At 34.6% G+C, this 12,697-nt stretch overlaps 1 protein-coding gene across 6 annotated transcripts in view; it reads right to left on the bottom strand.

Moving 5' to 3' along the window:
- CREB1 (cAMP responsive element binding protein 1) overlaps positions 1-12,697 on the bottom strand; it is a 58,772-nt gene that overhangs the window by 22,883 nt on the left and 23,192 nt on the right. For 5 of the 6 annotated variants that reach the window (XR_004288497.1, XR_004288496.1, XM_032354579.1 and 2 more), the window contains exons 3-5: positions 11,851-11,997; positions 11,073-11,114; positions 5,014-5,114 (exon numbers count right to left, since the gene is read on the bottom strand). Coding sequence is in view for 4 of the 6 variants with exons in the window: in XM_032354579.1 (XP_032210470.1) it covers positions 5,014-5,114; positions 11,073-11,114; positions 11,851-11,997 (290 nt within the window). In the remaining 2 variants the exon portion in view is untranslated. The remainder of the gene's footprint in view (positions 1-5,013; positions 5,115-11,072; positions 11,115-11,850; positions 11,998-12,697) is intronic. The other variant, XM_032354581.1, reaches the window with a different exon arrangement.

The following is a 12,697-nucleotide window of genomic DNA, read 5'->3' as shown; positions in this document are numbered from 1 at the left end:
GCTAATACTTACAGCAGCAGTTAAAAAAGACTGTATTTATTTATTCATTTGAGAGAGAGAGAGAGAGAGAGAGAGAGAGCGCGCGCGAGCAGGCCTGTGGGTGGGCAAAGGAGCAGAGGGAGAGAGACAAGCACACTCAGTGCTGAGTGTGGAGCCCCACACAGGGCTCAATCTCGCGATCCTTGAGATCATGACCTGAGCCAAAATCAAGAGTTGGAGTCTTATCCAACTGAGCCACCCAGGTGCCCAGGACAGTAGCTTAAAATGTAAGAACAAGAATAGATCATACATGGATGAGAGATCTAAATGTCAAAATGAAATCATACAAGGACTAAAAAAAAAAAGAAATGAATTTCTCTTTAATCTGAATGAAAAGGAAGGCTGTGATTGGAAATACAGGTGTAAGCAGAGATTATTAACACTGACTACAGTAAAAAAATCCTTCTGCAGGGCAAAGAACACCAAAAAAAAAGTTAAAAATGATTAACAATACTAGGAGAAAATGTTTACATATATTACAGATAAAGGGTCAATAGCCTTGATATATAAAGAACTCAGAAAAATTTAGGCAAAAATAAATAAATGAATGAATGAATGGATGAGTAAATAAATAAATACCAAAAACCTGATTAAGCTTTTCAATTCTCAGACTGGTAAAAAGTAAAAAAAAAAAAAAAAATTTAACAATACATTCTCTTAGCAAAACTGTGAGAAAACAGACACTCTTACTGTTTTGAGTATAAAATTGGCACAACCCTTCTTGGAATGAATTTGGTGACATGTAACAAAACTACATCTTTACACAGCAATCTTACTTCGAGGAATATATCCTTAAGATATACTTACTACAGTACAAAAATACATAAGGTTATTCACGGTAGCACTGTTTGTAGCTGAAAAATACTGGAAACGGTTTACATAGGAAAGCAGCTGAATAAACTACAGTTTATCCAGATAATGGGTATAGCATGGTACCTTTTTTATAAGAAAGAAAGTAAAATAATATACATGCATTTGTTCTATTGAAGAAGAAACTCAGAAAGAATAAACCAGATAAAGTTAATGAGATTGCTTAATCCACTGGGATTGGTAAGAAAGAAGTTTTAAAAAAAGACAGGAAAAATTGGGAGGGAATACTTCTGAGCATGTGCATTTTTTGGTATGATTCTGACTTTTCAAAGAACCATGTTCATGTTTCACACATTAAAAAAAAAAATCAAGGAGGATGGAGAAAAAATTCTAAAATGGAATACAAATAAAAATAATAAACCTTACTGTATTCCAAATAAGTGACATAATCACAGAAGAGGGGGGAAAAAACCCACCCAAGTAATTTCTGACATCTTAAACTTCTAACAAACCAGCATGAATTAATAATTTAGCTTCAACAGTCTATCCAAACCCCACTGCTTTATGCTGCTATAGTCACAATTACATTTTCATATACTGTGTGTGCATTAACAAAGTCATAATTATTATTTTATGCATTTGTCTTTCCAATCACACCGGAAAAAAAGCATTTCAAAGCAAAGAATTATAATATTGGCTTTTATATTTACCCATGTTAATTGCCTTTACTGGAATTACAAAAAGTATTCTACTATTATCTCTTCTAATATTTCTTTTGGCCCTATTTCCCCTCTGAAAATTCTGTAAATGCTTCTTCTACTGGAGCGCCTCACTCTATTCCCCATGACTTTTCACCTGTCTTTCTCATTTTCTCTCTATTTCTGTTCTCTATTCTCAGTAATTTTTTTAGTTCCCTTCCAGTTTACTAATTCTCTCATCAGCTACTCAAATCTTGTTTATCCCACTAACTGGCTGTTATTTTTCTTAATTCCACTCATTGTATCTCTCATTTCTCAGACTTGTTAATCATTTCTTTTCCACATTTGTTTGTTTTCATTTAGCAAACTCCTATTCTTACCACAAGGATGATTTTTCTCTCCCTATCTCTTTGCGAATAAGAAACACAACTATTTTCAACAGCTTATAGACTAACAGCTGGTCAAAAGATCAACTCTGGGTTTTGGCCCAGGTTGTGATCTCATGGATCATGGGAGGCCTGCACTGGGGCTCTGCTTGAAGATTCTTTTCCTCTGTCCCTTCTCCCATGCATGCACTCTTTTTTCTCAAATAAATAAATAAATAAATAAATAAATAAATTTTTGGGGGGGGGGGGCCGGCGGGGAGGATACTCTGAGCATCATTGCTCTAGAATATCGTTTCAAACTTTAGCACTGAAGCACTTGAAGAGCATGTCAAAACAGATTCCCGGGTCCTCACTCCACAGATTCTAATTCATTAGAGTATGTGGTAGCGGCACAAGAAGTTGTACTTCTAACCAGATTCTGATTGCCAGTGTGGTCTCTGGACCACATTTTGAATAGTACTGGTCCTCAGTGCAATGTTTTTCAAACCTATCCCAAACTATGTATGGGTCACAACCCATACATTGCCGTGTAAAGAGTTATGTATGTTTGCAATCAACGTGAAACAAATAAAAAAACAGCTGGACATCATACATGATAAAGGTGAGTACTGCTGTATATTTTGCTTCAGATGCCTATATATAGGTAGAAATATGTATGTACCTGTGTGTGTGTATCCATAAATGAATATAGATAACTATATGTATATACAGAGAAAAATGTAAAGATATATCTCTTACTGTGCATTGTGGTCAAAATAAAAATTTGAAAGCTAGTACTCTAGACTCACAAATAAATCTTATCTTTTGCATGAAGCCAGTAATCACATCCTGTCTTCTCTTTCTAGTATCTAATATTGTTGACCTAGACCATTTTGGTCATTCTTGTATCTTGGGCATATATTTCACTTTCTCTCACAGTATATTCCAGATGTGGTCTGAGCAGTGAGATAAATTCCCTCCCTTAATGTAGACTGTATATGTATATCTTAATGATAATTAAAGAGCATAATTATCTTTTAAAAATGAATTCTTAATCCAGAATCTTATACTTAAAGAACTGGTTTTATTTTAGACTCAATTTCAGAAATTATATAATTATCACCAAAAACTGACAGAATTTTCCTTGGCTATGATCTTTCAAAGCACTTATTCTCATATCCATTAGGGCACTCTCCCTTTAAGTTCTGCCACGTGCAATCTGATAAGCATGGCTTCTGTGTTTTTCAGCTGAACTGCTGGTAAAAATACCAAGCCAGGGGAGATGAAGTGAGAGCCCTTCAAGAAATTTCTCTGTATAATTTAATCACTATAAAGCTGGGTGTATCAATTAATCCCCATTTCTCCAACTTCACAAGTGTATCATAAGGATTCTGTTAAAGATGCTGATATAGTCAAGACAGAAAAGCTAGGTATCAAGAATTTGTAAGCCTAAAATAAAATAATGATACATAATGATTTTAAGGGAAGATGTATTATCTTTCATGAACAGAACTCTCTAACGGAGGTGTGGTCTCAGGCATCTTCTATCTGATTATGAATTAAGGTGTTACTATTTAAGTGATCCTTGCTAAGATACAGGTTATAACAAAAGATCTTTTTCAGCATAAAGCTCTTATTTTATTTTACTTTATGTTTTTAAGACTTCATTTATTTAGAGAGAAAAAGCACAAGTAGGTAAAGGGGCAGAGGGAAGGGGAGAGATAGAATCTCAAGCAGACTTCACATTGAGCAGAAGTCTGACTCGGGGCTTGATCTTTCGATGAAATCAAGAGTCCGAGTCATACACCTAACTAACTGAGCCACCCAGGCGTCCTAAAGCTCTTATAAGGTCTATAACTAGAATTTACAGAACTTATTTCCAACTATTTGCCTGAAATTTATATACAGAGAAGGCTTATGTCTCCAAAGCTGGTTGGATTTGCTTCAAGATTAAAAGTGTTAAAAACTAACATGAGATAGATTTCATAGTTCAAATCTAAAATTTGCTATATTAAAAAAAAAATGAGCATAAATGCATACAACATATACTTGGTATCAAAATTTCTTAAGAATTCAAAGTCAGTTTGTTGATAATCGTTTAGGATCCTTCATTTTAAAAGAGAAAAGGGTTAGATTAGTAGTCGAGTGGAAAAAAAATTTTTAAGCATCCCTTTGAAAACAGAAATAATTTAGGCTAATAACAAGAAGAAATAGTAGAAGTTTGAAATTTGTTGAACTTTGAAGCAAGCTTACGAGTATTTATGGAATTGCTCTTCCTGGAGGAATTTAGCATGGAGCCAATTTCTACATATTAAAAAAACGATTTTGGTACATCTTCGAGGCAGGTCATAGACTAGACAACCTCCACAATTAAACACAAAAACTATAGTAGGGTGCCCTAAAATTAGGGGATATCAGCAAAGCATCATCCTGAAACAAATACTAAATTAATAAATAGCCACTAAATACCATGGCACAAGAAATGGTTTGCAAATGTACTGTTAAACAGATAAATAGTATCGTGTCAGAACTGACAAATAACTAGAAATGCTATAACTTAATGAAATACATTCCAAATTTTTAAGCAAAAAAGCAGCAGCTGGCATAGTCTATAAAAACAGAAGCAGAAAAGAAAAATCACTGTTGATCCACGACTGTTCAGAGTAAAATGTTCTCTTATTCTGTACAATAAACTTCAACTTGAGAGAGAGAAATACCTCAAGATGAAGAGAAGTAAATTCTGTGGTCCCGAATTGAGCACCTAATTGGTCTTCTGACATCTTTTCTATTTTTTTTCTTTTTAGAATTTATTTGTCAAGAGAGCGCGAGTGAGTGAGTGAGAGCGAGTTTGAGTGTGAACCAGTGCACAAGAGCGCACAAGCAGGGGGAGTGGCAGACAGAGGGAGAAGCTCCCTGCCAAGCAGGGAGCCTGACATGGGGCTCAATCCCAGGATCCTGGGATCAGGACCTGAGCCGAAGGCAGACATTTAACCAACAAAGCCACCCAGGTGGCCCGATCTTCTAACATTTTTTCACCTCTAAGTACCTAAGGCTTACTGACATCTCTGATTCTAAATTCTTTAAACAATCAAATTCCATACCTGTAGGAAGGCCTCCTTGAAAGAATTTCTCTTCGTTTTTGGGAATCAGTTACACTATCCACGGACTCTTGTGAATCTTCACTTTCTGCAATAGTTGAAATCTGAAAATAAAGAAGAACTTTATCTTGATAATCGAGTTTAGTTCCCATAAAATTTTTATGAATTCTAAGAAAAAGTTAAATGTAAAAGGACATATATAAACCTTACACATGCCAGTAGAAAAAGGTCAATTTTTACGGGAGACAACCATAGAAGTCACATTCCTTTCCCCTTTACTTATACTACAGAAGTCATGGGGCCTAAATTTTTTTTTTGGTCAAAACCAAGCTGATGTGATATCCAAGTTCAGTTTCACCTCTTTCAGAACCTCATGTAACCAATCTTGAATGCAACAACATTACTGTCAGTTGTTTTCTTAAAATTGTTAGAACAAAACTACCAAGTAAAATAAGGTTTCTGACATGATGGAGCATATATTTAATCATAAGTCTACATAGTGACTATACAAATATTTTCCTTTAAACACTTTTATATATATATTTACAACTGTATAAATAAGGATTGGTGATCCCCCATCATGTTCCAGATGGTTGTTCCTAGCAAGTTAGTTAACATATAGACTTTCAAAATTGGCATTCGACAATTTTTATTAAGCAAAAATCAAGGTAAAGAACTGTGCATTTCTGGGAAAGTATCCCTGGACTGAAAAGTAAAAGATAAGCTGAACAAAGATTTTACATGGGATAATATTAATAATAGCAACTAGCATTTATTGAGAACTTACTATGTGCCAGATACTATGCTAAAGCACATACGCACATTACATTTGATACTAATACAGTAATATCAGGTTCTAAACAAGTACAATTACTATATTCATTTTGTAGATGGGAAGAACTAAGGCACAAAGAGGTTAAGTAACTCACCCAAGTCACAAAGCTAGGAAGTAGTGGAGCCACTGTCAATAGTTGGCATCTCAATTTTAGAGATCCTTACCAGCATCAAAATCCTGTTGGTTCCAATCTCAAACCAGTTTTGTCAGAAGGAACAATCCAGAGATGTTTTAGACTAGAAGTTCACTCACCCACGCATATACATCAGAATATATACCATGAAGCTTCTCTAGTCTAATTAGCAGGTGTCTTCTGCTCTTTTCTAACTAGATGTGCATGATGCCGTCACAGAGAGAATAATTAGATTTAGTGAAGGCTAAAGAGTCTGTGTGGTTCAGCTCTGTGTCGAAATTTAGGGCAATGGCAACAAGAAAAAACGTATTCAGAGGAACCTGAGGAATCCCACACGGACTCATATGTGGTCTGAGCTTATGAGTTCTGGAGAGTAAGACTCATTTTGACAGGGCACTTTGTAAAAAGGTACTCACTTTAAAATGAAATTAGGTAAATCTAGTCATGCCTCACAGAATTTACCTACAATCAAGTAACGTACCCCACCCAAACACTTTAAAGTTTAAGAACTACACTCTTAACGACCTACACATTAATAGGCAACACTTAATGAATCCAGGAAAGACAGATAAAAAGATGTGTGAGTCTGAATTTAGTCTGTAACTCTGTGCAGAGTAATAGTGCTACCCTTCCTGCCAAAGGAGCACAGAGAACAATTCCCACCAATCTCAGAGGTATAGCAGAGGAGGAGCTATGAAGACCTTAGAAGAGCGTCTGAATTTCAAGGAATAACAAGACTGAACAAAGTGGACAGTACTGTGACAAGTGTTTACCTTCATAGCACTTCTCAGAACCTCAGTTCCTCTACTGTTTTCTGCCTTCTTTGCATGACTCTCATCCTTACAATCTTTTTTTAAGGACAGATAGTGACGCAGGCATAATCTCCCACGTTGAAAGTCATTAAAATAATAATTTTAAAACATTCTATATAAACTACCCACAGGGAAGTTTTGAAATGAAATAAATTAAAGTTGCATTTTAATATATGGCCTTTGATTGTTTCTTTTTCCAAACTCCGTGGATCTACTGCTCTTAGCAGGAAAAAAGCCTCCTTTTCTCTTATCTAAAAGACTTTGTGATTTCAGATAGAAGGAATTAATTTGTCACTATGTAGTAATTACAACTATTTTCATGTAAAGGGAATTCAGAATTATTCAGTAACACATAGCGAATATAACATTCCCTCTTTGGGAATATTATCCAGGGAGAATTTACAAGCTATGAAGCCACTTCCTATGGACTGCCTACCAAAACAAACAAAAACAAAAACAAAATCCAAAGCACACACTGAACCCACATTTCTGAGACTAATAAAAATGTCAAAAAATCCTTTTTATAAATAACAACTATTAATTACAATTTAAAATATAATTAACAGTTATTAGACATACCCATATAAAAATGATATCCCAACCATAGGTATCACAAACTACCATCACATTCCACTGGTAGAGGCCCTTCTTCTGGTCCCTTACCTCCTGTCACCTCTTTCATTAACCCTCTTCTTAGCTCCTTGAATAGGTCTTTAACCTTACCACTTAGAAGTTTGAGACATTTTCAAAAGCCATATCACAACTTGTAGATGTAAAGTTTTAGATCTTTATTTCTCAACTTTTAGTTTGTTAAAAACCAATACCTCCTATTTGTAAGGAGGACAATCTTCCCATTTTGAAGCTATTTGAAATTTCAAAATTAAATATACAGTGACTAAAACCAAGTTAGATGCTTTCTCAAGTTACACACGGTCCCTTTGAAACTCAGACTTATGGTTTAGGTATAGTTATTTACTCCCTGGATCAAGAACATTAATAAACATCTAGAATAATGATTTCCAAATTCTTTTCACCTGCAGATCTTCCTTATAAACAAGAAAATTTTACATAAGCATATATATTCCCTCTGTAAATTTTAACTGTTGTTTTTATAATAAAACAGTTTTTAAAGAGAGGAGTAGAAGTATCAAAACATTTGTAAATTTCTTAAAACGTAAATCATCCCACTTTTTATAGAGCAAGAACAATGTGATTTAATATGCTTCATTAAAAAATCACTTAATATTTTATAACAGTGCCTCTGATTCTAAGCTTGGGCTTTTTAAAAACTGATTTAGCATTTGCTATTGTTGAAAAAGGGAACTCATGAGAAGTAGACATAAAAGTAAGTGCATTTTTGACTGGGCTTACTAAATATAACATCGTTTTTTCATTTTCATCTACCAATTATACAAACTTTTGATGAGATTTACCTAGTGCATTTTCATCTCCCTGGCTTTTAATAATTGTATGCTAATAATAATAGGTGTTACAGTTTTGTATTTTAACAAGTACAAAACCTACTGAAATTCTAGAAGACTTATGAATAGTTTAAAGAATTCTATTTCCAGAGTTTTTTATATATATATTTGAGTTTTGAGCTGACAAATTTATACTAACTGCAATTTAAAAAAAAAAGAAGTATGAAAACATTTCCAAACTTCTTTCAAAATGCTCTCTCCACAGCACAACTTTCTTTCAAAAAGCAGTTAGTTATCCTCTTGCATTGTTAAAATGTCACTTTCTCCCAGGGTAGTTGAAAGGGATTTCTTCTTTCAAAAGTATAGATAACACATCCCTTCCAAATCCTTACTCACCATCATTAAGAAGACCAGAAACTTTGGAACACTTGTTTCATGTAAAACACAAACAAGTAACTCAGCCTCATGTTAGACCAGTCTTCAATACTTTGCTGCAATAATAACCACTGATCCTATTTTTGCACAAAAACTTATTATTGTTCCCATCATATTAAAAAGTATTATAAAGATTCTATCAAATGTTTCATCCAGCCACTCTCCCTTCTGTTCATTCTATCTGAACCACATCCCTTTACTATACCTTGATATATGAAGCACATTCGTACTTCTAAACCTTTGGGACTTGCTTTACTGCTTGCATGGCTTAGCCTCCTGCACTGCCTTCTGGTTTCTTCACTGCATTCCCTGACCACCCTACAGAAAACAGAGCCCCCTGCCCTCCACATTCTCTATCCCTTCCCCTGCTTTCATCATCTTCCCAGCACTTATCCTCACCTGACATATTTTATTTTTTCATTGTTTCTCTTCGCTCAAATGTGATCTTCATGAGAATAGAGAAGTATTATTTGTTCACTGCTGTCTTTCATAGCACCTAGAACAGTGACTGGCACATAGCATGTGATCAATAAAAATTCGTTGAAGGAATGACTGTAATAATTTAAGGTAACATAATCCATAATCCTGACACGTTTAAACTGCACTTTATTAAAAATGCATTTAAAGCACAAATTAAAAGTGAAGATGCCACTGTTAACTTCTATACGTTCGTTTAACTCCCACTGTTTTTGCAGGAATTCTCATATAATCTGTGAGACTTGATACACATAAGGATAAAATTAGGGCACTAATGTCAAGCCATATATGAAACACTAGCACAGTGTAATTTCTAATATTCTTAGATTAAAAACAGAAACAGACCCTAGTATCTTATTCTCACATCAAGAGAAATGTGTCTTGTATTTTTTGAAAATGATGTTCTAGAATACTCATATTTTCCCATGTAGAAGTTCACAGGATCATTTCTCTCTGTTTAAACACATCTCTTCTGATGTAAACTACTTCCTAGTTACCAAAATACTAATCCCTGTTAACCAGCTCAAATGACCCATAAAGTTTAATATATTCTTCATGATGTAGGCCCTTCAAAGAAAAAAATAAAGTAAAAAAATTGTGTCTCTATTTGTAGAATTCAGGTTTTCAGTTATATAGCTCACCTTGATGGAAAAATGTGCTCTTGAGAAGATGAATAAATATTTCTACAAAGTTAATAGCCATATACTCCCTAGGTCCAAATTATTATTGTCACAAAATAAAGATTAAAATTAAAAATATAATTGACAATTAAATATCACATATTATGACAAAAATTATAATCTTAATAAGTTTAGAAAATTTTGGTGTGTTCTTTATAGAAAGGCCTCCTACTCATAAGTGAAAAAGAGAAAGTAAGGATTAATGTGATCGGGAATCTAGGTCTCCTGATTAGCAGGTCAGGTTCCTTCCACTATACCAAGAAGAAAATGAGTGGGGAATTAGTAATGGCATCGTATGGAGAATAGTAATGTAGCACTCAATGAAATAAAAACTGAGGCAAAGGATCGGAGACTATTGGTCACTGTGATTTCACAGAAATGTCTAATTCTTTAGTTTTCACCGGGATGACACTGTCTCCATCTTGGTAACAAATTCCATTCCGAGTATCTTTCAGTATGTAAATTCACACGTGCTGGTATTTTTACATGAAAACATTCTTTTTTTTTTCTTCTTCCATGTAAGTGTCCAAGCGAACCAAAAGCATAAGTAGAGGTGGGTAATGGTGGCTCAAGGACTCAATAATATAATACGGCTGACTAAATCGAATATACCGTTGGAGGACATTAACAGAATGCTTCCAGGGCAAAGGAAGCACTTATCCCATCTACAAATATCAATCAGTCTGGCTACCATACTCGAGGAAAACACAACAGCTCTCATCCACAGGATGATAGCAAGGACAGTAAAGAGCAATAAAAGCTACATCATATAATAAATGACTGAAGAAAAATAGACATTTGTTTAGTCTGGACATTTTTTCTTTCAAAGGAGGAAGGGTGCAAGAGACAAGGGAGAAGAAGTGGCCCAAAGGAGAAAGAATTAAATTTGCTTAATAAGTTTCTAAGGATGGAACTGGGACCACTAGTTAGATGTTTTAGAAAGGTATATTCTGGCTCACCACAGGGAAGAACAGTTCAGCAATCACCCCTCTTTATAAATTGGTTACCTCGGGAGACAGGGGTTCCATTTCCCTAGTGTTCAAGTAACGCTGGACTACCATTTGGAGGAGAGGAGAAAAGATACGCAGGGAAAGTAAGCAATACACTAAGGGCTCGGCAGGTAACAAGTCCGGCCTAGACCTAGATGATCTCTAAGATCTTTATGCAAACCTTAAACTGCATGTTTATAGAAGGATAACAACATAAAGAATAATTTCTCACCTTCCTTTCTAAAAATAGTTCTTTCCAAATCTAGGACCTAGGACTCACCTGAGTTCCGGAGAAAAGTCTTTTTAAGTCCTTACAGGAAGACTGTGAAGCAAAAAATATGAAATGGGAGGCTGGGGTTATGGCCTACTTGAATGAACATTCAAGTCTTTTTTTTTCTTTCAATAAGCTCACTGCAAAGATGTCTACTACTTGAGGTTCCCTACAGTTCAGTAGAGTAGTCACCTTCATTCAGAGCTCTGTGTGCTTTTATTTGCCCTGGATTCAATCCAAAGGAACAATCTCTCCAAAGAATTAGATAACATGCGCAGTGTAATCCCTGAATATATCATTATTTCAAAATTATATACTCTAACTTACACCCCTAGACATAGCTGGTTTTATAATGTTTTCTATGATCTCCAAATTCAAGTTAGTATCTTAGGTAAGGTTATTAAATTTGACAAGGGCTTACTTTTTCCAATTGCATGTTTAGAAAATAAATACAAAGTTATTTTTGTTATCTCAATTTTCCTGAACTAAGGTATATCAGCCTTGGTCTTTCCCAAACATTTCCACTTTACCCCATGTACTTTAAGATTTTCCCCAATCAAGTCTTTTTCTTCTGTAGCTTAAGAAAAAGTCTTTTTTTTGGTCTGTTCTTATGTGTATATATGTTCCTATACATAAGGTGACTATACAGACGCAGCATATTCCTTTACCGTAAATAAAATAAACTCTGAACTAGATATGTTCCTATTTCCATAACTAATGAAAGGAGAGAGATATGGCTATAAATGACAGTTATGAAAGTAGATGCAGAACTTTTTTATACACATACCTGAACTGTCTGGACTTGTGGAGACTGAATAACTGATGGCTGGGCCGCCTGAATAACGCCATGGACTTGAACTGTCTGCCCATTGGGCAGCTGTACTAAAGTTACGGTGGGAGCAGATGATGTTGCATGAGCTGCTGGCATAGATACCTATGGTGTTGAACATGGAAAAAAATTATCATCACAGATACCTCTTTGAGAGTAGTCACGTTCAGTACGAAGCAACTTTTTTAGCAGGGAAAAAGATGACTTCTGCTAGCCAAGTATTTCACTGGTGTGAAAGAAACTAATGATTACATTTAATATATATTTAAAAAAAAAAAACAAAACTGTACATGCCCCCTCCCTTTCAAATCCTTCCACATGACAAAAAACTATTTTAATGTAGTATTTACAATTTAGGTTTTTTTGGTAATATTTAAAATTTGTAACACAGACTTCCTCTGAATACTAAATACACTTTAATTGTATGGTGCTTTAAATTATCCTACCTGCTTTCATGTCCAGTTTCTCATTTTGCTCTTCGAAGAAATCATGACTGGATAATAAGGATTAGCTCCATTTTAGAGTCAGAAATATCAACTGCTCAAGAGATTTAGTAACTTACCCAAGGTCAAGAGCTATGCTAGCTTTGAAGAAACATAAAAGTCTTCAGAATATTTTGTGTTAAACAACTCATATTCTAAAATACAACCGCTCTCAGACTTGGGCAAAACTTAGCGAAGTCTAGAACAAATATATATCTAAAAATGTATAGCACAGTCTTCTCTTTTAAACTAATTACAAGTATGCCTTTTATTAGTGAGAAAGTATTAATACGTATTATAAACTGAAAATTTCTACCCTTCCT

The sequence above is a fragment of the Mustela erminea genome, chromosome 8, assembly GCF_009829155.1.
Source record: "Mustela erminea isolate mMusErm1 chromosome 8, mMusErm1.Pri, whole genome shotgun sequence".
Classification (NCBI taxonomy): domain Eukaryota; kingdom Metazoa; phylum Chordata; class Mammalia; order Carnivora; family Mustelidae; genus Mustela; species Mustela erminea.
The sequence above is the reverse complement of the archived record's forward strand: the minus strand, read 5'-3'. Positions and strand labels throughout refer to the sequence as shown.